The sequence below is a fragment of the Orbicella faveolata genome, unplaced genomic scaffold (genome assembly GCF_042242905.1).
Source record: "Orbicella faveolata isolate gen_17 unplaced genomic scaffold, um_ofav_v1 contig_34, whole genome shotgun sequence".
Lineage (NCBI taxonomy): Eukaryota > Metazoa > Cnidaria > Anthozoa > Scleractinia > Merulinidae > Orbicella > Orbicella faveolata.
In genome coordinates, this window is record NW_028301563.1 from 4,236,435 (window position 1) to 4,264,414 (window position 27,980).

General features: G+C 38.8%; 2 protein-coding genes across 5 annotated transcripts; one reads left to right on the forward strand and one right to left on the reverse strand.

The window, feature by feature from the left end:
- On the forward strand, positions 1-18,381 carry LOC110062409 (uncharacterized). 2 transcript variants are annotated; one of them, XM_020769292.2, is made up of 9 exons: positions 1-96; positions 703-782; positions 1,306-1,350; positions 2,611-2,918; positions 7,985-8,123; positions 10,007-14,653; positions 14,843-14,884; positions 15,543-15,688; positions 16,658-18,381. In XM_020769292.2, exons 2-9 carry the CDS (start codon positions 719-721, stop codon positions 16,724-16,726), a joined length of 5,460 nt encoding a protein of 1,819 aa, XP_020624951.2. In that variant the 5' UTR covers positions 1-96; positions 703-718; the 3' UTR covers positions 16,727-18,381. The 2 variants fall into 2 exon arrangements, with proteins under 2 accessions (XP_020624951.2, XP_020624952.2); XM_020769293.2 differs by having other exon boundaries at positions 1,318-1,350.
- LOC110062420 (potassium voltage-gated channel subfamily A member 2-like) lies at positions 18,345-27,449 on the reverse strand. 3 transcript variants are annotated; one of them, XM_020769317.2, is made up of 3 exons: positions 27,345-27,449; positions 23,100-23,255; positions 18,345-20,608 (listed from the first exon to the last, which is right to left on the reverse strand). In XM_020769317.2, the coding sequence occupies exon 3, from the start codon at positions 20,581-20,583 to the stop codon at positions 19,135-19,137; it is 1,449 nt and encodes a 482-aa protein (XP_020624976.2). In that variant the 5' UTR covers positions 20,584-20,608; positions 23,100-23,255; positions 27,345-27,449; the 3' UTR covers positions 18,345-19,134. The 3 variants fall into 3 exon arrangements, with proteins under 3 accessions (XP_020624976.2, XP_089126894.1, XP_020624975.2); XM_089270768.1 differs by having other exon boundaries at positions 23,100-23,998; XM_020769316.2 differs by lacking the exon at positions 27,345-27,449 and having other exon boundaries at positions 23,100-25,991.
- Between the last annotated feature and the right edge of the window lie 531 nt (positions 27,450-27,980).

Genomic DNA, 27,980 nt, shown 5'->3' on the forward strand with positions numbered 1-27,980 from the left:
TGCGGGCGTCTAGTTTTCGTCAGCCTAAGCGCAGCTCGTTGATCAACATGGACTGCGCTCCAGAGCGTTAAGGCAGCAAACAACTTAAAGAAAGAGGTAGAGCACATTTATTTACGCAAGTTTTGTGTATGAAGATCATAAGTAATGTTTGTTGAGAACGGGTGTGGGAAGGAAACGGCTAAGTTGAGTATCTAACGCAGGCAAGAGGCTAATCAGTGAGCAATCATTTGTCAGTCATGCTGACCGGGGGAGTTGAATTAATATCCATGATATCGGAAACTAACTCAACTGATAGAGACTGCACTCTAGCGGTAAAACCCAGGGCCTCGCCGCTCACTTGGTCCCGTTGACCCTGCTGTTCCATACTTACTCACAAAAGCATTACCTAACTGATATAAGAATTACTAGTGTTTACCGTATGCTATATACATATTCAAAAGCAATACATCAGACATAGAGAGCGCAAAGCGATGAAACGTTTTTTATTTCTCAAATAACATATTAACGACATTTTGCGCATTTGCGCAGTGAGCATTTTCCGTTGGAAAAATATATATTTCATAGCAGCCAGTCTTTGTTGTAGATAAACACTCCGCTCTCGGCGTTGTCACTGTACGAAGAATGCCTCGTTCAGTGTTCGTCTTTAGCTATGAGTAAAATACCTCGTAATCACTAATTTTCTTACAAGAATTTTTTTAACAGGTTTTCTTGATTGTGGATGGAAGAAAACAGCATGACTTTCGCAGCATCTTTTACAATTGGTTTTGTCTTCCTCTTGGAAGGTAAGCTGTTATATCCAAAATATTTTAATAAAAACTTGCTGAGCAGATGTAGTTATTGCAATAACTGTCGATCATGTCATTTGCTAATCGGCTAATTTTCAAACGAGCTAGGTCGTTATAATAATTATGTGGGTGAGAATGGACACACCACACTCTGGTGGGTAGATTATTTAGTTCTTTTGGTGTCTGTCATTTTAGACTTCCGTTCGTTCACACTAAGCCGGAGAAATTTGAAAACGCCGGCTTTGCGTTTTAGTGCGGAAGGAAAACATTTTAAAAACGATTACATCAAGATAATCAGGTGATTTAATTTCCTTGTCCGAGTTTTCCTCAAACACAAATCCAAAATGACTGGTGATTGTTTCGTTTTCAAATTTCTCCGGCTTAGTGTGGACCGGGCCTCATTGAAAATTGATGTCGCGTCGTCTTAATTTCAACTGATATAGCCTCATCGGAGAGCGCAAAACATGTATTAATTAATTCATGGTACAGGCAGCCCTATTTTCTTTATCTAATTTCCCAGGTTTCTTTGTAGTGTCATCAAGCAGTGACTCAAGTGCTTCTCAAAGTAAGTTAGTCTCTTCCTCTGGACAGTAAAATTGTTCAGTGAAACATTTGTCAAGGAAGCTCGCACACGATGAACGTTTTTAAGTCATCTTTCATTCTTCCTTGGCACAAGTATATTTTACTTAGCTTTTCTTGGTGTGCTTGTGTGTGTGCTTTTTTGATTTTTTTTTTTGTTTATTTTTTTGTCTTCCTCTGCTTTTGCGCATTGTTGGCTTCCCTGGGCTTCCTTGCCATACACACTAAATTTTTTAAAACATAAATGGCAAAAGCAAACAAGAAACAAACCAAGGTGACATAAACTTGGATTATTCTGTTTTGATGGCCATATAGTGAAATACTTGCATTAACTCAAGAGCACTATTTACTGGGCTCAGTCCAATACTGTACCTCAATTTGCTGGCTAGCATCTCCTGTTGAATTCTATATTTCTTGTAAAAAAACATTAACAATGAGTGAAAGTTCTTGCTCTTGGCCAGAATTCCGGACCTCCAAAAGGTGGCTTGCTAGCAAAAGGAATGATATGAAGTTAAGATTACCGCGTACTTTTAGAGGTGTCTCGCGTTCAAGCGATGTAGCGCGTAACAGCTTTATTGAAGTGTCAATGTATTTAGTATTAACTACTAATTGGGGACACAACAAAAAAAGTTGAAATTATTTACAATTAAATAAGTAAAAAAAAAAGAAGTGTACATACAATCAATCTACAAAAATGTATGTACAAGTAGTGCACGTCCGGTTTAAACTGCAGATACCTAAAACCCTATATCTAATTAAAGCTTGTAAAGCTGGCTATTGATCGAATTGTTTAATTTTTCACGACCTCTAAATGTGAGCACCCGAGTCAACCCTTGAAAGCTACAAGTCAAAGGGAATTTGTCCGTTTGCCATCAAATTTGCAGTAGCTAGCTAGGTTGACATATGAACGTTTTGTACCATCACTCCATAATTTTTAATCCTATTTCGAAAATGTCCTATACCTTTTCACTGAATTTTAATGTGGCAAAAAGTAGACACGTTTACTTAGCGCTTTGGGTCCGGAATCTGAGGGACAAATTAAATTAGCGAAGAACGAAATTCGCTTTGACCGGATAGCATTACAACATTGGAAAGGCCATCGATATCGCTGGTGATATCTTCATGAAATCCCGAATTAATGGTCCAATGTTGGCATAAGGGCGCTGGGTAACCTGTAATTACAGCACATGTGATTTAAGTTCAGATGTGATTTAATTCTGCTGCATTTGTTCGATCTAATCATTAGGTCCCTGTGAAGACACACCCTTAGGAGTTGAAGATAACTTACCAAAATCTAGCTTCTCAGCGTCTTCGTTCTATAAAGGTTACCCTCCTTCATCGGCTCGCTTGAATGGAAAACACGCCTGGTGTTCACAGACGACAAACGTACCAGTAGAATATTTGGAGATACAGCTGCCATATCAGGCTGCAACGATTTGTGCGATTGCCACTCAAGGGACTGGTTTTAAACACGTTAACCATACCACCAACGACTCTGTGACAAAATACTATGTGGAGTACTCTGACGGTGGTCGATGGAAGAGCATTGAAAAGGTAAGAGCCATTCATGTTTGATCCCAGTCTCGAGGGTCAGTCCTTCTTGAACAGATCAAACCATTCTTAATAGAGGGAAATGGTTTAGAAACCCGGTAAACATCAGAGAAGCAAACAAACAGGCTAAGATTTATGTTTGAAGGTCCTTGACCCTGTACATCTTTGGTTTTATGCGCATTGACTATGCATGAATTACATAATCGCAATGCTTGTAATGGTTAATTGTATGAGCACACACAACCACCTTTTGTATTTAATCAGGTTTTGAGCTTGGTCAACCCCCAAAATAGCCCCAAAAAATATAACAAAGAACTTTGTCATGTGTCCTAACCATTTCCCTCTATTAACCCATTGACGCCTGTGCCGCCCGTAACCGCCCATGCGAAAAACTCCTCCATTTCCCTGTGCCGCCCATAACCGCCCGAAAAAAAGCACATGGAGACAATTGCCTTTCCTACCCTCCCTGAAGATTCTTTGGTTCCCCTTTTGTTCTATTGTTCTTGAGGACAAATAAACCAATCAGAATGGACTTTTTGAGCATATTTTCAGAGGACTTTAGGGGTTCTAGAAAGACGGTTTTTCTTCTTAAAATCGCGCGCTCGAAAAGTGCAGGTAACATGGCGCGTTGCGGTCCAAATCTAAAAAACTTCCAAGGTCTTGTTTTCATTCCTAACACGGATAAATTACTGCTTTGGGCTTTAAACTAGAAAGGAAAAATACAAATCAATGTTCAGGTTGCCTCAGAATGGAGGATCAAGGAATACAGAGTCCTCAAAACTTCCTCAAAACTTTCTGGTGAAGAAGTTTTTCTTCCTACAACCGCCGAGAAAACATGAAGATCGGAGCGCTTTCAAGTAAGTTTCGACGACAGATTGCAGGTTTAAAGCGGCTTTTCGGATTTTAGAAACAAAATGGTAATGTACATTATTACTTCGAAGTTGAATTCAACTTTTGGAACGATTGGTACAGCCACGGGCGTTAAAATGACCGCAAAAGCGGTCGGTAAAAACTCAAGCTTTCGCGTTAGCGTGAAGAATAATTTGAACACTCCCCCACCCATGCGGTCATGCAGCGAAGCACGTCTGCGAAATTTTGAACAATTTTTTGCTTTTAAATAGGTTTCTTCGTCTCAGCTTGAATGAAAATTTATTGTTATTGAACTTCCTTTCGCATCTCTTTCATTTGGTTCCCTGTATTTGGGAATTTTAGGTTTTAAAAGTGAACAGTAACTTGCACGCTGGATTTCTGCATATTTAATTCACGGCAACCTCTAGGCGCTTTGTTTATTTAGTTTATTCGCTCCGTTCAAATATTTTTTGGAGTCTTATTCAGCTACTACAGAACCGCTGAGAAAAGAACTAAATGGCCACTGATTTAACACAGTTGAAATACGACTGATCTCAAAATAATTCGCTTGTTTTTGTCGTCTTTTTGATTTACGACTTTCATCTTTCTTTCGCAGGGCCGTAATATTTTCGTCGCGCGGCGAAGAAATTACTTGATTTCTTGTTTTCAGATTGATTTTTACATGAGTTCTCCGCTTTTATTTTTCGTTGTTTTCTCAAATGTTAGCCGTTATAGTACAAGAAATTCAATTCTGTTGTATTTGGTTTCGTTTTTGTCCTCCAAAGTCAATAATTGACTCATTTTCGCAAAGTCAATTTTCTCAGCTTCTGTGGGACATTTTGTCGCGCGGTAAAGAAATAATATAATTTCTTGTTTTCTCATCAGTTTTACACGTTAGGTTGAGTTCTGTTTGCTAATATTTTTTAACATTTTGACCCTTCATTTATTCAACTTTAAATAAACGATGTCTTGAAACCTGATCCTGTGTCTGTGGTTACTGCACATATGGTTTATTTTTGTGCTTTCGCTCGCGAAGAAATATTTCAAAAAACGCCAGGGAATTAGAGGTGGGTCGCGGGCAATTTCATTCAGTAACTATGATCAGTTATATAATAAACCAAGTTATTGTCCCATTTTGATTGGTTCTCGCCTACGATCTATTAGAGGACAGACGCACGATTGACGTCATCATTTCAAAGTTTTTCCCTCTGTGTTTTAAAATGGCGGAAAGTTTTGAGAATTTAGATAATATTTTACATGACTGGGCAAAAGATAAGGTACAAGAAAGTCTTGTCCAGGCATTGAACAGGTACCAGAAGCATATTCTAGCAGGAAGAAGAAAGATAAAGCCGTTTCTGTTTTAGACAATGACTCAGAAAAAATACTCGAGCAGTCTCAGTCGGCAGTCGAGCGAGACTAAACCAAACACAAAATTAGTCTTGGTAAGCCGAGAACCATTGCTTTGTCTCGAATTTAACAAACCCAATAAACAAAATGTTTATGAGATTAATTCATTTAAAACATTGAACTTTTCTCAGTCTCAAAATAATTGTCGATACAGTGATTGTCTGGAATGAAACATCAAAACCACTTCTTAAAATCAGTTAAAATAAACACATAACCTTGCTTTCCGATGCGAAAGTTCCAGTCCGTTTCAGGGCACAGCAGCGAGTAAAGTATAGCTCACTACAGCTCACGGCCAACTGTATCGCAGCTAAAAGGTGTCTCCGACACTATTTCAAACTGATTTGAGAATCACCAACCACAGAGGACACAAATTTCCACCATCACTAACGCTCCTTTCATTCAAAACTCGAATCGAATGGCCTCCAGGTTGACCGCAGCCGCAAGTTTTCCGAGTGTAGTTTTTCAACTCCTGCAATATTCGAGGCAACATCCATGCTTTTCGGCTCACAGGGCTGCTCTGATGACAAAAACTGACTTGACTTATCCAGCATTTCTTTGAGATTTGTAGATTTCACAGTTCAATTCTGCTTTCGCTGTAAGTTTTCATTCCACGAGAAGCGACGCTCGAGTCAAGTTTGACAGTGGCGTGATTTTCCCGGACCAATCACAATTCTTTGCTACGCTTAGCAACCAGTGAGATTGCTTCAATTTGTATAGACAATAGATTACGACAAATGGCTTTTTTCGTGTTCGCCAAAGTGGGCAAAGGCCGGCTTTCGAGTTATGTTGAAAGATTTTGAAATTAAAAAAGCTTTATCGGTAGTAGTTTGTTTCGTTATTATATAAAACAAATAGATTCCATGTTGCCGTGCGTCTGTTCAGTAATAGATGACAGAAGACGTCAAAATGTGGTAAGAACATCAGTGACACACTCGGCTATTGCCTCGTGTGCCACTTTTTTGTTCTTACCACATTTTGACGTCATCTGTCATCTATTACTGAACAGACGCACGGCAACATGGAATCTATTTGTTAAACTGATTAACGATAATCACAACATGAGGGAGAGTTTGAGCGAGCCAAGGAATCACCACTCACTTAATAAGGTGTGATCATTTTTAGCAAGTATTTACATGAGGTATTATTAAATTAGCAAATAAATTAAGTGTAAGTTTGAAAAGCCAAAAATTGTTTATTTGGTAAGGGGTTTTTAGACAGCTTCAAAATTTTTAGTTCCCATTTTCAATTTTAGCTAGTTTCGATATCTGTAAATTTGTTGTTTTTACTTGGGTCCATTTGCACCTTTCTTGTTTCACTCATCTGTTTTCTGAAAAAGTAGATTTAAAACAGTTATTCATCATCATTATAGGAAAAATTTATTTATGGGCGTGTAGAAGGAATAAAGAACTTCCAAGTATACGAGGTTTTAAATCAAAAGTCAAATTAAAGTATGGGACTGAAAAATACATCTGTACAAAAAATAATAATTTAGATATGTTTAGGAAGAAGTGGGCAATATAAATACTAGAAGTAGTTGAATAACTTAGAATATGTCAGGCTCAAATAGGTGTGACTTTGCTATGTAAACTGGTTCGTAGTGTGTGTACGTGAGTGAGTGTGAATTAGTTATTTTAAACCGTAAGTCCTGTTTATTATGTCTAGTAAAGTAGTAAAGTATTGTAACGAAACTCGTGTAAATGGTTTTGTGCATTGCAATAAAAAAAAAATAATAAAAAAATAAAAAAGTTACACGCTCGAAAAATTATCTTAACAGGAAAAGGCGAAGTAAGCGATAGCTTGTTCAGTTTTTAGCCCATATATAATGACTTAATGGCTTGTTTATTCAATACAATATTTTATTAATAATTCCTCCCAACTAGGCTTTTCAGAATTGAATTAGTTTATATATTCTCAAATACAGTCTAAAATTACATGAAGTGCTTACAAATTACCTAAAATGTTTAATACAGTTTCAGTTTCAGTTTTTTATTAACGCACACTATTTACAGAAAACCAACTTAACGTAAGATGGTTTACAATGATATAGGAAAAATAAATACAGATAGAAACTAACTAGAAGAAACAATATTTAATTGTGTACAGTGACCAAAGTAGCCAATGAGCTTTCGAGTTGGTCACTGTCATGCAGATATAAGTTGGCGTTGGCCGCACGCTTGAGACATTAAGCACAAACATCAAAGTGCTAACCGATCGATGCAGTCAAATCGAACAGTCAATACAGTTCTAGTCCGATAAGTACGATACAGTTCTTGGGATACTACAAGCTACTAAAAAGCAAATTGCCGGACTTGAAGCAAACGTCAAAGAACATGCGGACCAGATTACTGAAGATAACAAGCACGATACTTACGCTATAAATAATAATAATAATTCTGCACAACATGATAAAACACCATTACTACATTAGCCTGCAATGCAGGCGTATTTTGGCGAGAGATCGAGCGCATTTTGACCAAGCGAGGGCTATCTTGGGGAGAGACGAAAAGGTGTCCTAGGGAGTCCGGCCACTTTTTCTAAACCAACATGGCGGCGAATCTACTCGATCGCGAGCTAATACAGCTATAATTCGTGAACACACAGAAAACGCTTCCACTGCTGGCTATTACTACATAAACTTCACTCCTCCCTCTTTACCTTCGTCTTGAACTTGATAAGTGATGTAGAATTTCTGGGGTTTAGCTCAGGGAGGCAAACGTTTTAAGAGCATGATAGAGAGGAACGTTGCGCTGTGTTGGTGCGATAGAAAGGTACATTAAGGTCTTAATTGTGACGTCTTGTATTTATTTTCACAGCAATTTGATGGAAACATTGGTGACGCTGATACAATCTCAAAACATGTTTTACCAGCTCCCGTAAATTCTACTCTCATTCGAATTCGTCCACTGAAGTATAGACAATGGATATGCATGAGGGTGGAATTGTATGGCCAGGGTAATCATAAAAATATTTTTAGTAACTTTACATTCTAGTTATGAAATAGCAAAACATGTTCCGTGTTTCCATCGAGTTATAGAAACACGATTGGAAGTTTGGGAAAACGAGAGATGCTGTGGGATCGAACACGAAGTTTCCACAGCTTTTTCGAGTTCTCCCAAACTTCCAAGGGTGTTTCTATAACTCGATACATAGCAACACGGAGAACATGTTTTCTACTTCTTTTAGTATATTCCGCGACAAAACGTATATATTCTCTTTGCTCGCGCCATCATTACGTCAACACTAGCTCGTGCTAATTCTGTGTTTCTATCATGTTTTAGTATATTCTCAGCTCCGACTATTGCATTTCTAGCTCTCTGATTGGCTCAAAAACTCCGACTATGAGCCATTAGTCGGAGTTTTACCTTATATGGAAAACAGTGCGCCAAGTTTAAAAATTTTCCGCTCTGTAAAATTGTTGAAATAAAAATCGGCGGCAAAAACCCGATTAAGAATATACTAAAACAATTATTCCATTCGACCTTGTTGGATATGAAGTGATCATAACCAACTCGCGCTACGCGCTCGTTGGTTATTTATCACTTCATATCCAACGCGGTTTCATGGAATAATTGTTAATTAGTATAAATCTACTTAAGGTCTATCACAAATGCCGTTTCCTGATCGGCTACGCTACTCGCTATCTATTCTGTGATATTTAGTGAGAAGCGTAGCAGTGTGCGCTTGTGAACGAAATGACGGCCGCTTCTTTGCGTTTTCGAGGTGTCTGTGAGGAGGTTTAGATAAAGTTTTGAACGACTAGTAGGTTTATACTAAAACAATTAGATTATCCGCTGCGCCCTCGTCAACTATCAAGCGATAAAAATCGAGAAAGAAAAATCTAGTTATTAAATAGAAACACGATTTTAAACCAATCAGCTGGCGAGTATTTTGTTTGGGTTATTTTCTAACTGGCATTATTAACCCCGTGAGTTCAATCCACGGGCGAGGTAACTCCGAGATCGCAAGATGCCATTACACCACAACTAAAATTCTTCAATGATCTTCCATAAATGGATAACAAAAAAGTTAGAAGAGGGTACACCCGCCTTAAGTTTATCTTTCATGTTAGGAGAGCTGTTGTTGCAACCGGCACATATATCGTGGAGGAAGTTGTATGTTCCCAGCAGGTTGTCCGGCTTCTTGTCATTTCAGTCCCTTTGAGACTGCCAAATCTGTTATGTTCGCTACCCGGGAGGGGAGCGGAGTGTACTCCCTTATCTGGGCTATATAGGTATGTGCGGCCCCAAAGTTTTTCAGCCGTTTTGGTCATAAATAGGGTATCGATTTTGGCCATTTTGGTCTCAAATAGGGTCTGGTTATTGCACTCTTGTCTTGATCTGGGTATGTTTTTTAGAAGAATTAAGCTCCTTTTTCTTTATTATCGATAACACCATCAACAAAAGCCATTCATAAACTATGTTTAGGGAAACTGTGCCAGTCGCAACGGTCATAAATAGGATATAAAATTTTTGGTCAGGTCGTAAATAGGGAATAGAAAATCACAGATTTTGGTCATAAATAGGGTAAGGGTTTTGGGAAGCGGGCCGCACACTCCCACCCAATTGTTATGGGTTTACCCCCCCGGTGTTCGCCTTAAATGTTGCCCAAGGTTGCTATTTACATTTTATCCTCTCTCCAAGAGCAACTGAAACGTGTTGAAAAAATTGAATTTAATAGTGAAGAAATGTATATAAAATAATGTAGTTCCAAAGTTTTATACCATAATTTCCCGACAGTTGTTTAGACACGCTGCTAAAGTAAACTTTTGTTTTGAACTCTATCGATTTTAACTTGCCTTTGCATGTCATTTATTTTCTTTTTGTGTCACATGTTAGCAAGTGAAGGAACTTTAATCACTACGAGAACTGTTTCAACAACACACACCAGGTCAAAGAGAGCAGCTGAATCTACTGCAGCCACGGGAACTTCAACGAAACCAACGATAGCAACTATGTTAACTACACCAAATGTAACAACATCAATTTCACCGAAGGTCCTGCGTACATCAACTGCACCGAAGCGGGAAACTACATCAACTGCACCAAAGGAAGTAACAACATCAACTGCACCAAATATAGTAAGAACATCCACTGCGCCACGAGAGGTAGTAACAGCAGCAACACCAAACGAAGTAACTACTTCAACTGCGCCAAAGGTAGAAACTGCATCAACAGCACCATTAGTAGTAACTATATCAATCGCACCAAAGGCAGTAACTACAATGACTGCACCAAAAGTAGAAACTACATCAACGGCACCATTGGTAGTAGCAACATCATCAGCACCAAAGGAAGTAACTGCATCAGTTGCGTCATTGGTAGTAACTACATCAATCACACTGAAGGAAGTAACTACATCGACTGCACCAAAACTAGAAACTACATCAACCACAGCAACTGTATCAACAGCACCAAAGGAAGTGACTACATCAACAGCACCATTGGTAGTAACTGCATTAACAGTACCAAAGGAAGCAACTACATCAGTTCCGCCATTTGTAGTAATTACTTCAACTGCATTAAAGGAAGTAGGTACATCAACCCCACCATTGGTAGTAGTTACATCATCTAACCCAAAGGTAGTAACTACATCAACAGCACCACTGGTAGTATCTACATCAACTGCACCAAAAGAAGTAACTACATCAACTGCACCAAAGGAAGAAACTACATCAACTACACCAAAGGAAGTAGCTACATCAACCCCACCATTGGTAGTAATTACGTCATCTACACCATTGGTAGTATCTACATCAAATGCACCACAGGAAGTAACTACGTTAACTACACCAAAGGAAGTAACTACATCAACTGCACCATTGGTAGTAACAACAACTACTGCACCACTGGTAGTAACAACATCACGTGTACCAAAGTTGGTAACTGCATCAATTTCACCAAAGGAAGTAACAACATCAACTACACCAAGGAAAGTAACAGCATCAACTACACCAAAGGCAGTAACTACATCAACTGCACCATTGGTAGTAACTACATCAACCTCAGTAAAGGAAGCAACAACATCAACTGCATCAAGGGTAGTAACTACATCAATTTCACCATTGGTAGAAACTACATCAACTCTAACAAAGGAAATAATAACATCAACTGCATCAAGGGAAGTAACTAAATCAACTGCACCATTGATAGAAACTACATCAACTGCACCAAGGAACGTAACTACATCAACTGCATCATCGGTAGAAACTACATCAACTGCACCAAAGTTAGTAACTGCGTCAATTTCACAAAAAGAAGTAACAACATCAACTACACGAAGGGCAGTAACTACATCAACAGTGCTAAAGGAAGCAACAACATCAACTGCACCATTGGTAGTAACAACAACTACTGCACCACTGGTAGTAACAACATCACGTGTACCAAAGTTGGTAACTGCATCAATTTCACCAAAGGAAGTAACAACATCAACTACACCAAGGGAAGTAACAGCATCAACTACACCAAAGGCAGTAACTACATCAACTGCACCATTGGTAGTAACTACATCAACCTCAGTAAAGGAAGCAACAACATCAACTGCATCAAGGGTAGTAACTACATCAATTTCACCATTGGTAGAAACTACATCAACTCTAACAAAGGAAATAATAACATCAACTGCATCAAGGGAAGTAACTAAATCAACTGCACCATTGATAGAAACTACATCAACTGCACCAAGGAACGTAACTACATCAACTGCATCATCGGTAGAAACTACATCAACTGCACCAAAGTTAGTAACTGCGTCAATTTCACAAAAAGAAGTAACAACATCAACTACACGAAGGGCAGTAACTACATCAACAGTGCTAAAGGAAGCAACAACATCAACTGCACCATTGGTAGTAACTACATCAATTTCACCATTGGTAGAGACTACATCAACTGTACCAAAGGGAATAATGACATCAACTGCATCAAGGGAAGTAACTAAATCAGATGCACCATTGGTTGAGACTACATCAACTGCCCCAAAGAAAGTAACTACATCAACTGCATCATTGGTAGAAACTACATCAACTGCACCAAAGGAAGTAACAACATCAACTACACCAAAGTTAGTAACTGCGTCAATTTCACCAAAGGAAGTAACAACATCAACTACACCAAGGGCAGTAACTACATCAACAGCACTAAAGGAAGCAACAGCATCAGCTGCACCATTGGCAGAAAGTACATCAACTGCACCAAAGAAAGTAACCGCATCAACTGCACCATTTGTAGAAACTACATCAACTGCACCAAAGGAAGTAACAACATCAATTGCACCAAAGAAAGTAACAACATCAACTGCGCCAAAAGAAGCAACATCATCAACGGCACCATTGGTAGTAGCTACATCAACTGCACCAAAGGGAATAGTAACATCAACTGCACCAAAGGAAATAGTAACATCAACTGCACCAAAGGAAGTAACTACAACAACTGCACCAAAGAAAGTAACTACATCAACTGCACCATTGGTAGTAACTACATCAACTGCACCATTGGTAGTAACTACATCAACTGCACCATTGGTAGTAACTACATCAACTGCACCATTGGTAGTAACTACATCAACTGCACCATTGGTAGTAACTATATCAACTGCACAAAGGAAAGTAAGTACATCAACTGCACTAAAGATATTAAAAACATCCACTGTGCCAAGAGTAGTAGCACCAACAACATCAAACGTAGCAACTAAATCAACGGCACTAAAGGTTGAAACTACATCAACTGCACAAAGGGTAGTAACTACATCAACTGAACCAAAAGAAGAAACTACATTAACTGTGCCATTGGTAGTAGCTACATTAACTGCACCTAAGCAAGTAACAACATCACCTGCACCAAAGTTGGTAACTGCATCAATTTCACCAAAGGAAGTAACAACATCAACTACACCAAGGGAAGTGACAGCATCAACTACACCAAAGGCAGTAACTACATCAACAGTACTAAAGGAAGCAACAACATCAACTGCACCATTAGTAGTAACTACATCAACAGCACTATTGGTAGTAACAACTACGACTGCACCATTGGTAGTAACTACATCAACCTCACTAAAGGAGGTAACAACATTAACTGCATCAAGGGCAGTAACTAAGTCAACTGCACCTTTGGTAGAAATGTCAACTACACCAAAGAACGTAACTACATCAACTACACCAAAGAAAGTAGCTCCATTAACTACATCATTGGTCGAATCTACATTAACCACACCAAAGGAAGCAACAACATCAACTGCGCGAAAGGCAGTAACTACATCAACCGCACTACTAATAGTAAGTACATCAACTGCACCATTGCAAGTAACTACATCAACGGCACCATCGGTAGAAACTACATCAACAGCACCAAAGAAAGTAACTACATCAACTACACTATTAGTAGTAACTATATCAACTACACCATTGCTAGTAACTACATCAACAGCACCATCGGTAGAAACTACATTAACAGCACCAAAAGAAGTAACGACATCACTTGCACCAAACTTGGTAACTGGGACAATTTCACTAAAAGAAGTAACAACGTCAACTTCATCAAAGGCAGTAACCACATCAAATGCAGTAAAAGTAGTAACTACATCACCTACACCAAACGAGGTAAGCACATCAACTGCATCAAAGGAAGTAGCGACATCAACTGCATCAAGGGTAATAACTACATCAACTACACCATTGGTAGTAACTACGTCAACAGCATCAAAGGAAGTAACTACATCACCTGCACCGTTAGTAGTAATTGCATCAACAGCACCAAAGGAAGTAACTACATCACCTGCACCAAAGGAAGTAGCGACATCAACTGCCTCAAGGATAGTAACTACATCAACTGCACAAAATGTAATAAGCGCAGCAACTGCACCGATGGTAGTAATTACTTTGACGCCATTGGTAGTATCTACATCATTGACACCAAAGGTAACAACTACGTCTACTACATTAAAGGTGGCAACTTCATCAACTTCAACTACACTAAAGGAAGTAACTAGATCAACTATACCAGAGAAAGTAACTAAATTTACTGAACTAATGGCAGAAAGTACATCAACTGCACCAAAGGAAATAAGCACATCAAACATACCAAAGGTAGAAACTACATCAGTTACACCAGAGGCAGTACCTGCAACGACCTCACCAAAGGTGACAACTACATCAACATCAGCTGCACCAGTGGTAGAATCTACATCAACTGTATTAATGGTAGTAACATCAATTGTACCAAAGGAAGTAGTAACATCAACTGCACCAAGGGTACTACCCACACCAACTGCACTAAAGATAGTAACCTCATCATATACACTAAAGGTGGTAGATACATCAACTACATATACACCAGTTACATCAGTCTCACCAAAGAAAGTAATTATACCAGCTAGTTATACTTCTGACCTACCATCGAAGTTTATATCAACAGCAGATACATCAACAGCGTTTATTAAAGTTTCACCGTCAAGTCCTACTGCCAGTTCCTCCACACCCAATGGTAAATAAAGTTTCAATTCTGTATAAGAAAATGTACTTTCATTCAATCGTGCACTCATTTGTTGATAACTTGTTCGTGCCTCGTTCATTTATTCTGCCAAACAGACCTCAATTCGCTGAAGCATTAACTCGTTGAAGCGTTATTTAGAAATCAATTTATTTCTATATTTTTCCTTTCTAATTTTTTTAGTACCGGCGACAAGCGTTAATCCTGCTGCGACATCATCAGAAGGTATAGAGTTACATATAAGGTCTTTTGTCACTGCTAAATCCACAATGTTTTGTTACCATCTGACACAAACGTTCTTGCTCTTCTTACTGGCCTTTTAGTGAACAGATATGAGCGCGTCAAATGACCTGATTGTTCTCATAACAGAGATGGGCTAGTTGTAGGTAATTTGTTGCAATGTAAAATCATATGCGAATTGCAGGGGAAAGAACAGAAAAGAGATGAGATTTTCGCGGTTGCATATCAAATTATGTACTCATGGAAGCCGGGGGGGACGGGGGGGGAGGCATAACACTGATATAGACTGGCAACCCGCCGATGAGGAAAAGGCATACTTCTGGGGTGGTGTGGGTCACTTTGGCTAGAACGTTTAAACGGAAGTCTGACAGATAATTTAACGGAATATCAAATGTCATTGGTTAAACTTTGGTTGGAGCCATTTTTCACGCTTTCTGTTGTTGATCTGAATAAACTGATACGTAACTGCGAAGATCTGAATTAATCGCTTCCAACGTTTGTGTTTTTACTTATTTCAGGATATATTGTTCGCGAGAATTTAACATAGGTTTCCCTGGAGAATTAACGCATAAGTACTACCATGATCATCGTCATTAGACTTTTGTACACTTCATGTATACTAACACAACACTAACGTTTACAGGAGACTCAGTGTCTTTGCAAGTTAAAATTCTTGTTCCTGTGGCCCTGTTTATCTTGTTGGTAATCGTGATCGCATGTTGGAGGTATTGCGACCGTGGCAACACGAATCAAAATAATGACGCAGAGCCGGTTGAATTCACCCCAATGGTACGTTCATGAATAACAATAAAAATATGTACAACTGTACAATCATGCAAGCAACAATATTTTTTCTGCTGCTCAAGATTCTTTACAGTCTTACACCCGGGGGGGGGGGGGGGGAACTTCTCCCTTATATGGGCTAAATAGATATTTGCAGCCCCAAAAGGTATGGGTTTTTAGCCGTTTTGGTCCTTAAAGGCATCGATTTTGGCCATTTTGGTCTTAAATGGGGTATGCTTTTGCACTTTAGTCTTGAACTGGGTATTTTTTTGCTCATGCATGGCAACTGTGTTAGGTCATAAAAAGGATATCGAATTTTTGGTCAGGTCATAAATTGGATAGAGAAAATCGCAGATTTTGGTCATAAATAGGGTAAGGGATTTGAGAAGCGGGCCACAACCCCATCCAAATGTTGTGGTTGTATCCCCGGGTCTTATATTTAGTCATAAACTCCTGTTTAATTACCCAACGCGACACATTTTCCCTCTGTGAAACCATGAAAATACTATCTCTGAGTGATTATTCATCTGTTTGCTAGACATGAATGGACAATGAATGAAGAAATTACCCGATGATCACAAGTGTATATACCATACAGTGTAACTGCGAACTGCTGTAGGGTCTTGTCCTTTTCAGTTCAAGACAGAAATAAAGGGAACCCCGACATTTTGTGGTCGCTTACAAAGGCCCTTGTGGTTACTCGCAATGTAAAGAACAGTACCTTAGAGGTAGCGTTTCGCTTAATGGTCAATCTGTCTATAAATGTCTTAACTTCACTGTACGTTGTAATTACCAGGACCATGGCGGTTTAAGAACCCAGGCTATAATTTTACCACTGCTTACAACTTGCATTTAAATGTTTACTTATTATTATCATCATCATCATCATTACTATTATTGTTTATTATTATTATTATTGCGTTACTTTTGTGCTAGTTGCTTCCGTCTTAAAGGGTTTTCCTTCCCGATCCTTAGATGCCAAAGACAGACGGAGGACCTAAAGCTGACGAGAAAGAGGAGGATTTGCCGTCCGATGAAGTCTAACAGAAAATAATTTTGAATTTATTATTGCTAAAAAAAATTATTAGGAAACATTTGATAACATGCAAATCGGCATAAGATAATAAATAGTAAATTAATTGAAGTGAAATACCCTTCGTGATAATATTTTTAGACTTGAGTTTTACAATTATAATCTGTGCTACGCATAGCCGTAGAGAATAAAATTTGCAGGAAGCATTATATACGAAGTATGTTTCCTTAAAATTGCTACGTTTGAAGTCCAGCAGTATTCATTGTGATGTCGACATTGAAAGGAAGCAAGCCACCATATGCTTCTTTCCTTTCAGGATGATCATCAAATTAAACTAAATTAGTAATTTCGGCGTCTTAGGCCGTTTCCACGCTACGCCGGAGGAATTTGAAAACTCAACAATTACCGGCCGTTTTGGATTTGCGTTTGAGCAAAACTGGGGCCAGGAAATATCATGAGCATGGTAACCTCATCGTTTTCGAAAGGCTTCGCTTTCAAAATGTTTTCTGTCCACACTAAAACGCAAAGCTGGCGTTTTCAAATTCCTCCGGTTGAAGACCATTTCCGAAAAGCTCCGTTTTCGCAATGGATTAGTGTGGACGGTGGGCTTACCGTAGAAATAAAGCTGCGTTTTCAAATTTCTCCGGCGTAGTGTGGGCCTTAAAAGATTTTACGAACAGCCAGCTAGTCAATCTCGAAGAGCTGTAAGAACTCTAATCAACGATGTTTGCCTGTAATTCACTACTTTGTAGCAATGCAAATAGCATAAAAAATTTATACAACTATCTTATTTAAAATGGCCGGTAGTGACAACGAGCCATAATAGACAACATGGTGCTGATGTACGCGCATGCGTTGCTGATTGAGTTCTGAAGGTACAGAACCATTCTCGTCCCCAGAGGCCGCGCTCCTGTTGGTCAGCACCAAGAATCGCGACCTCTGGCCTGGTCCAACACCGGAAGTCTGCGATTCACGGACTTCCTGTCACTCTGTGCATGCTCAGAGTCAAGTCTGACAAATCTGATTGGCTGAGAATACGAATTCTTTGCACATGCTAAGAAAATCTCGTCCGGCCAATTCTTTAAGTGCCGACCAAAAGGAGCGCTTCCTCTGAGGACGAAAATGATACAGAATTGACTTTGGTAATAAATTGCTAATGCCGATGTCATTTTATAGGTGTTAGGTAGTAATGCTGTGACATGTAAATGGTTCAGACACTTTTCAGTGCAGTTAGGTGTAGTTAAGTGATGAGGGTAAAGAACTATTCAACGAAGAAACGCTCTCTTGATCCTTATGTACCACCAAATATCTCATTTTTTGCAACAAAGAAATGTAAGACCATCGGTACGGAGGATTAATTTCTCTGAGAAGGATTTGTATCTTGAGAGGGAATCTCATATGAAAAGGACGGGAGTGCTCGTCGTCCCTTTAAGTGGCATGAACTTGCCACTTCTTGGACTCTACCCTCGAAGAATGAACTGTGCAAATTTGTGGTTTATGGTATCAATATTACTGAGATGCAAGGAATCGAAAGTAAACAGTTCTTGATGAAGACGATCCATTAATAGTAAGTAGATAGAACATTGATCAAAACTTGATTACCACCGAATAAAACACTAATGAAATAAATATCGTTGTTTGAATAAAATTTATTACGCATCTAAAAGGTTTGATCTATTGCTCCATCTCCTTTAAGAAGACCTTGACGGGCCTTTAAATTGTATTCTACTTAGCTTTTTTCAATTTTTACTAAACAATAAAATATACTCTTCTGAACTGAATGCTAAATTTAGATTTTATTTTGTGTGCCATTTGCAGTCAAAACTTTTAAAGTTTACTTCTAAGGACGCAAATTACTTCAGATTGATCACGAGCACGTTCACACCCAACTCTTTCGTTTTGAAAAGAACTGATCCATTCATAACCTCTCTTTACCTCCATAGAGTGGGTGGTGAGAATTATTTCTTAGAAAAAGTATTGATATAGAAAGACAAGTTCTCCCTACGTGACAACGGGATGAGACAAAAGAAATCGACGAACGGGGGAGGTGGGGTTGGGCCACCACGCCCCACCACTTACTGCTGAGTCGATTATTTGTTCTCGCCCCAGTTTTCACGCGGTCAGAATGCGGACAAAGCTCTTCGCTCGTACTCCGCTACACAGGTTCATTGAGATGTGTTAATTTCACAGAGAAACTTCTCAATCAAAGCGAAGATATTTTTAAAACAAAATAGCTTCGAAACTCTTCCTTTCAGACCTAAAATAAACTAAGAGGCCATTTGCAGGGCACATTAAAGTGTCACCTCCGATGCAAACGGCCTTTTAGCGAAAGACCGTTTCCCCTTAGTTCTTGACGGAACTTTTCAACTTCAGGTTTTACCCTCAACTCTTTCACGCTTGACTATAATGAAACATAAAATTATATATAAATCTCAATGCGCTCTCTTTCTCCGACCATTCGGACCTCCGTGTCCTTCATTTGATTTTGTCCCACGTCTTCTTTGCTGTCCTGTTGATTTTCTTTCTCTTTTGCTTTCTTGCCCGGACCGCTCCCTTTCAGCTTGTACATCTCTTCGAAGTGGGAAAGGAGCACAGGTGTAGGGAAACAGAACAGAACGACTATCCCTGACACAGCGCACACAGCTCCGATTAATTTACCCAAAGCACCTTTCGGCACCTTGTCTCCGTAACCCACTGCGGTCATGGTAACTATCGTCCACCAAAAGGCGTCTGGGATACTCTCAAAGTCATTGTCTTTGATGTCGTTTTCCACGTAATAGATGACACTCGAAAACAGAATCACGTTAATGATTAAAACGGCGAACAACGAAGGCAGGTCTTTCCCGCTTATTAAAAGTGTGTTTGCGAGAACTTTCAACCCTTTGCTGTAACGAGAAAGTTTCAATACCCGTAACACACGCACAAGGCGAATAATTCTCAAAACAGGAAATGACGTCACTAAGTTCCCATCATCTTGGAACATAAGAGTGATGTAAAAAGGTAAAATGGCTAAAAAGTCAACCGAGCCCAAGGCAGACTTGATAAATTTGACTCTTCTCGGAGCAGAGATAACTCGCATTATGTATTCAAAAGTAAACCAGGCGACATAAGCAGCTTCTATTGTCGACCAGTACGATCCCCGTTCAATAACTGCACAGTGACGCTCATTTACAAGCACAATCACTTGTGAATTATTCGACAGAAAATTTGACTCGTTATTAATGTTTGTATCATTTGTTAAAACGTTTGACGTCACCTCCCGACACATTGTGTGACGTCGAAAGCTCGGGAAGGTCTCCACACAAAACGTAACGGTAGAAATAATTATAATAAGTAAACTGAACTTTGCCAGCAAATTCGCCCATATAGAGGAATCAGGATACTCGAAAAGTTTCCAAATTTTCCGCTTTATGGGATTTTCGGGCAGTTCATCCATGGCGTCCTTTAACTCCTCTGGTTCAATTTCTTCCTTGTATCTTTTATCAGCTTGGTGGAGTTGGAAAAACTTGATCTCCTCCAGAAAGTTTTCTCGCGGGATATGTTCGGGACACGATAAAATCCCGCATGATTGGTAGAAGAACAGTATCGAGTCAAACACGGCTTTGTCGCGATCAAAACAGTATTCCTTACTCAACGGGTTATAATATTCCACGCGCTTGCTGGGCGAGCCGAGCAGTGTTTGGGGGTACTGGGCCAGAGTTTGTTCGTAGGTCTCGAATACCAGTCCCCGGACATTGATGCGAACCCTTATTCCTGTATCCGCTGTCGTTACTGTCTGCGGGCTGTAGTATTCTAGGCTTTCTCCTCTGCTATAGCGGTCTGTTTCATAGCCAGAACGTGATGATGCAGCCACTGATATCGCATGCATAGCTGCTAATTATCTCACGATCAGTCTGCAAGAAACAACAACAAAGTCATGACCGTGAGAATCAACAAATCACTCTTCGTTTTTCACTGCGATATACAAATCTAAAATAGGCCTAACACACATAACTGTGTCTACTGCGACTTGCTGCATGGATCTAGGGCTGATTAGCTGTGTAATTGAGCATCTAAAATCCGTAAGAGACACGGTTGTCTAATGCTTTGCGCGTCGTACTCGGGACTTATCTTATTTCTTGAGCCTGTTCTATTTGCATCGACTTATACTGTGAAACTCAGAAATCAGTTAACGCCAGAAGTATTTATATACGGAATGCTATTATGTAGCGAGGAAAACACCAGTCCGTAGGAAAAAGGATGGCAGCGGTACATTTTACCACAATAGTCACGATACCATGCGAGCCTTACACAGCCCATAAAGTACAAGGACAGACCATATTTTCGCGTTATTCGTCTCTGTATGTGCTAACGCCATTGTTTGGAGATGTTAGTTGTAATAACTTTTCTGAACGTTTTTATGAGCGTTGTTTAAGTTTTTGTGCGCTAAGAATTATGGGGAAATGTACCAGTTAAGTAAGTAAGTACCAGTCGCCATCTCTTTTTTAACGGAGGATTAGGTGTCTGAAAACTAAACCGCAACCATCAAGGGTACTTGGTTTGTGGTTTTGAGGTTTGCTCGCGTGTCCTGAACTTAAAAATTGACCTGTCGGAATCGACTGAAAGTGTTCGCGGTTTTTTGACTCGCACAATGACTTCAAAAAGCGAGCGCCATTCATTCGTTCGTTCGTTCGTTGGCAAGTTACACGTGGGACTTCCAAAACAAAGCAACCTGTACCAGTCCAGATTGACTCGCCTTTGTTTTGAAATTTGCGTCCCAGCAAGGCTGATTTTGTACCATGTGACCGGACCGTGCAAAGGGTCTATTCTCGAGGCAAGAACATTTTTTTAGCTGTTTCGGTATTTTTACCATTTAACGGAAGAGAAAAGCGAAGTTTATTGTCAACTAGAGGAATTTAAAAGCAGCTCAAAGCCGCCACATTCATTTTGAAGTAAAAATCCGTCGTTGTGATTGGCCACATACTCCTTACTCGTCTCCAGACTCCAAAGTTTCAGTTGCCACGAACTTCGTGTATGCAACATCAAACTTCTTAGTTCATGATTATTAACATTGAGTAAAATAATTACCGGCCGCAGAGACATGGACAATTACAAAATAATCAAATGAAAACCAAGGTCATGAAACTGATTTAACGCACCTAATTCATTCGCGGTTTAGAAACGTCTGACTCTTTCTTTCATAGATTAAACTGATTAAATCTAGTCACAATTATATTCTTCCTGTTGGAGTATTAAAAAAAAACCCACAGTTACGTCACAAGTATTCCACAAAATTTGATATAATCTATTAAAGATTGCGTTGATAATTAGCCGTCAAACTTTCATTGCGTTGTATCTCTATAACTCGTCGTTGTACTTGTTTGAACATGCTTCTGCTTATGCGGAGAAAATTAGGAGCTTTGGAATCTGATTTTCGCCTAACAAGACAATACGACTGGTCTTATAGACTTAATATGCACCCCCTCTCCCCTTGGGTGTTTTCTCATTGTACTCAAGGAAGTAGCACATTACGTGACCAAAGTTCACTAGAAATTGCGGTCTTGTGAACAGCTTTTACATTCTTAATTCAAAAACAGCTTTGTCTTTTAAGTTTTGTTGACAAAACAAAGTTAACCGACAAAGGAGACGAATAAAATATTAAATAAGATTTTTCTAGAAACGCCACGAACAATAATAAACAACTTACTCCTATTCAACACAACAACTGCGAATTTTTGTCAAAAGTTTCAACGGACTGGAAAAAAGAGTAACCTTAAACATAATAACAATTCACTGATTCTTAAATGTTATTGTTGCAATTGTTGTAAACATTTTTGTACGTGTTCTAAAAAAATGTGAAATTAGAGTATTCGAATAAATCTCGAAGGCTTGTAGTTGACGGTGAAACTTTGCTTAAATCAGGTTCTAACGAAGAAATAAATTCGATATTGAACACTGTGGATTACAAAAGGCATTTTAATAATCGGTATACCGAGATGAGTCAGCTATAATGTTATCACCGTGGTTGAGAGAGGATATTTATTTTAAAGCGAAGAATTTTATACCGAGCTAAAAAGCAAACCTTACGCCCAACGCGTGGGTGTCGGTGTGTTGAAATATGCGGTATTCTTAAACTGATTACGCATTAGTTAACAAGAACTTGCAGTCTAAGAAAGAGATACTAACTTGTACAGGAGAAGAAAAGAATTGGAAAGTTTTCATAGGAGAAATTGATAAAAATATCAGCTTAGAACTTGATTATTGAGCGAGCTGTTGTATGTCGTAATAATTGCGCAGTTCAAGAACATAACAGAGCTTTATAAACCGAAATAGTGTACAACACTTACGAGATAGCATAAATATAGGTAAGGTTTTGTCCGTTTGAAATGAACATTATGAACTTACCTTGAAGTGAGTGAAATCCTGAACGAAGGTACGTTTTGTGGTTCTTTGGAGGTAACCGGTTGTAAAGCTGCCCTTCAAGGCATCTTTCATGCATACATGTCGATGCCTTTTCGTCGTGACAGCGCGCCCAACAGTTGGGGACATAAAATTGTCAAGCTGCAATAAAAATCCAAGACAAGAGACAATTTGTAAACAGTCAAAATACAAGGCTGATACAATTCACTGATTAAGTGTGGACCTGCAACGTTTAAAAGTTGAGTTAAAAAGTATCAAATATACTTATCAGGACTTGCCAACCTCAGTACCAAACTCCGTCGAATAGCTTTACTTCCGAAATGAGGCCTTGAAGTAAATTTTTATGTTGCCATTATTTGTCGCCGAAATCCATCTAAAATCGTTGCTCCTTGTGAAGCTCGTCCATGCCTGGTACAGTTCTATCCTGCTGTGACAAATATTAAGTAAATCGAGACGAAAACCGCGAATTTTCCCCACGATTTTTGCAAATGAGCGGAGATAAGTAAAAGCAAACTCCTCCGCAAAAAATTAGCGAGACTAAAGTGCACAAAAAGCGCAAATCAATTGGGCTTTGTCTTCCACAAAAAGCAAAGAATATAGTAGAAAACGAAACCTTGGTTAGCGGTCGTTTTCTTTACGGAGCAAAGTGATCAATAATTTATAGTTCAATTTTTAACACAGAAACGAAACAAAAGGTGTGCATATATAGCAAATTACTTGAGAAACTAGGAAAAACTAGACTTTATTATCAAGCAAGTTAAAATTAAAGGGTTTTAGTGTTCGGGCTCTATTAACCACGGACATGAATTTTAATGGCCTGGGCGTTACCTTGGGACGAGGCTTTAAAATCCATGTAAACATTTCCTCATTTGGAATCGTCTTTACTGGAAATCAAGATCATTGTTAAATTCCGCCCGAATTAAATATTCACAAGTGGAATATCAACTCAGTCAAAAGGTGACAGAAAAACGGAATACCGGGCCGAACATTAACGCCAGAAGGAACAACACTAAGCTTTATTAATGAATAAATACACAATTCAAAACATTTTTCTCAATGAAAGTATTTCACTTTGTTTGAACATTACTTGTATACTTTTTCGGGTCGTTCAGATGAGAAAAAAATATGCTTTATTTAGACTAACGAATGTTTTTGTTTAAATCTTTAAACAGGTGAAAGGTTTCTTAATTGAGTATGTACCAGACTTGAATATTTGCACTTTCAGAGTATTTTGATTCAAACAAAATTGTGTGAGCCCCAACAAAACTAGGACAAAAAACTAATAAAAACTAATATCACAAAAGCGGAACTTTTTGTCCACAGGAATATGAATCGATTTCTGTCTAAACAGGACAAATAATACGTTTGTGAATGTGATTGACACACGGCTTCAAAATTATGACCATTGGTTTTGTTTATGCTTGTCTCGGAATCTCCCGTGATCTCACGAGAGCACACGAACCTGAACGAAGTCAAGCTCACAGCCTGCTATCCAAGAAAACTGTTCTCTGATCAATACAGTAAACTGAAGACAAAAAGCGGAATTCATTTCTCGTGCAAGCCCTTTATAAGTATAATGACGGTTTGTAATTTAATCGTGTGTTCTAATGCTGTACTTAAAAAGTCTGTCTTTTGCCTACTGTCTCCAGTTACCCGGTTCGAATGACCAATTGTACGATTGATGCGGGACTAACGACGCCTATAGATTTAGTTGTAGCAACATTTCATTTTTATTTCAATCGGCGACACATATAAATTGCTCAATCTACGAGAAAAATTACTTCGATATATTCTCTTCTGGAAGAAATGTAAGTCTACGCGGGCTCGCACACGATTGTATTCTTTCCTAATCACCTTCAATCTAGTTGATCAGGCATAAAAATCTTAATGGCTTAACAATAAATTCCCGGAGCGGTAAACTAATTGCAGAGACTAATGGAAAAATTGAACGTCTCGGGGTCTCCTTGTCGCCATTGTTAAATTTACATGTAGATTGAAAACACGAAAGCTGTTGGTCGATGTCAGCAATTATCAATGGAATATACTTAGCACTTTGAAAGGCGCTGATGACGGACACTTCATGTTATAGACAATCAAACTTGTTTGTTGTACTTTGTAGCAATGATGAACTGTTGGCCAGGAAACTGGCAATCACAGTGCACTTCTGTTTGTTAGCAGGAAGGCCTGAAAGCGCAAGACAAGGCTACTTGTCGGTTCAGTATGTTACCTGTCACTGACAGGACATCAAAGCTCACAAATTTAAAAATAATCCGTCTGATGCAAAATATGTTGATTAAGCCTAGTCACTTGCATCAGTTACACTCAGAGCTATACTCCCTTTCCGTTAGCGAACTCTTCCGACACAAAGACGAATTATTCCAGAAGACCAATTTTTGCACAGAAATTTAGGACGGGGGAGGGGCTCAAATTTAAGTTTAAATTGAGCTTATGATTGAAGATAATATTTGCATTGTGTTTTGCTTTTAATATTGTCCTTGCTCAGCGGGAAACTCCTATTTTTATCCGACACTAGAAATAAATAACGTAAGTTATTATTTGTTGTTATTACCTCCTCAAACGTGAAAAACCGTTCATTGTTCTAAAGAAGTGCAAAAAGGAAGTTACATTGTCTTTTACACAGAGTGCTGAATTGTGAACTAAGATTTCACCTCCGATTGTCCAGTCAGACTCATTTAGTGCAAAGCAGTTCCTGTGACTCATCAGCGTGTTTGAAAAGCTAAAATGATTATTTTAGACAACTTTGAATATGTCTATTTACATGTAACTTTAAGCGGTGTCAAGAGAAACCCGAAGATAAAAGTCATTGAATATTTTGCCATTAGCTTTTGCTTGTCTTTGTATTATGATCAAACCTTTCTTGGTATTGAAAGAGTTAGGACAAAACAAAAAGAGAATTACAACTGAATCTTGCTGTTGAGTTTAGAATGTCAAGAAACTTTCATCAGTTACTATACAAGTCAGCTCAGATGTCGCCAGAACTGCGAGTTGAAATGAAATTAAACTCAAACGAAGCGGGAGAATCTATTTTAGACGATGGTTCAGTTATCTTTCTATTCTGGACGTTCGAATGAAGGCTCCGTTCTGGCACCTATCCCCCGTGTCATACCCCGTAAATACGAGTAAATTAATGGGCAAATAAAGAATAATTCTCCATATCAGAATTGCTGCAACGAAGAAGCACTTAGCTTATCTGATTAAAGGCAGGTATATTGTACAGCACACGTTTGCGCAGTGCGGCGAGACCTTGTGCATTATTGAATTAAGTCTACTTGTTATAAATCAATGTTCTCACTGTACGCATGGGGTCCAGAAGAAGTTTGAATCATCGATCGAGCGTGTGAAAATCAAACACAGAAAGTGAATGAAAAAGTAAAAAATCGGATGCGTTAACAATGTGGAGACAGAACAAAGAGGGATTTCCCCATTAAATCGAGTCTTATTCTCGATTGAGAACATATTATGTCTACAATCTTTGCTCATTTAAATATCTGTCCGTGCGGGTAATACGTATGCCATGAACCATGCTTGCGCTAGCCTAGGAAACAACTTAGGCAAATATACACATAGATATCTGTGGTTGCAATAATCTACAGAATGCATCCTGGCTAAATAGATCAAACGGTTTACACGTGATTTTGTTAAAGCTATAGAATTTAGGGAAAACGTCGTATACGGAGCAAATCTCTGAATACACACTGCCCGAAGTAAATACGTTCTCGCGCATAAAATACTATAAGTAAATAAATACTGTATTTTCCAACTACATTGTGTCACATTAGTCTCACTGAATAGTCTTTTTACTGCTCAGCCATCGAAATGTATGCGGTAAACACTCTGAGAACAATTTGCGAAGATATATAAACTAAAAGCTGATTACAGCATAGAAATCACAAATGGGCTGAATCGTAAGCTAATCCAGTTAGCTCCAATTTCCCTGCAATGAGGATTATATTTATCTTTCCTACAATTTGCAAATGAATCAACAGTCTTCGTCTGTCTAGTTGGAGCATTTCTTGCCAAAAATGTTCCTCCTCTTAATTTCTCGCATTTCAATTGTGGCTGATAATTTAACCTAGCAGATTTTGCATTTAAACCGACAAGCAAGGTCGTTTAAATTGAATCATTTACTAACCAACCGTCAAAAAGGATATCAGAAGAAGAAGAAGAAAAAAACAAACAAAATAATTTTGATTCGCAAAATCCTCTTACCTCGAATATGAAAGGAACTTTTATCCTTCAAATGACTTTCAGCTCAAAAGTTTCACGGCTTCTACGTTGTTTATTCTTGAAAGAAGACGCATGTTTAATTCATGGCCACCAGTTTGGGCGGCATGAAACTAAATATTTCAAAGCGTGTGATTGGTTGACACCTGTGTTCCCGCGAAGGAAACAGGGGAAATGAAAAACAAAATAATAGCATCCCATTGAGCCTGTCATTGTTTGACAAGCTTCGCGCTCGGCATGACAGATTTGTCAAGATTATTATACCCTTGCGTCGTTGCTCAGCTCGTTTCGAACGAGTAAGGGAAAATTTTCTCGGGAATTTTACGTTGCCAAACGTTATTCGATTTAGTTTATTTTCTGATTATCTGTTTAAAAGAACTCCACACTCTAATTGTTTCATCTATGAGGCAGTGCAGGTGTTTTCCACTTAATGATCTTTGATAGAAATTTGTCAATTAGAACAAAGGACAACTGAAGCTAGTGGCAAAGCTTGTCGGTGGTACATCACTGTCGTTATTTATCGTTCTATTTAAGAACTTTCAGGCATCGAGAAATCAAATAATGTGGCTAGCGGGAAATTACAGCTTTTGGGCAGAGAATAGTTTTCTAATTCAGGAAAAA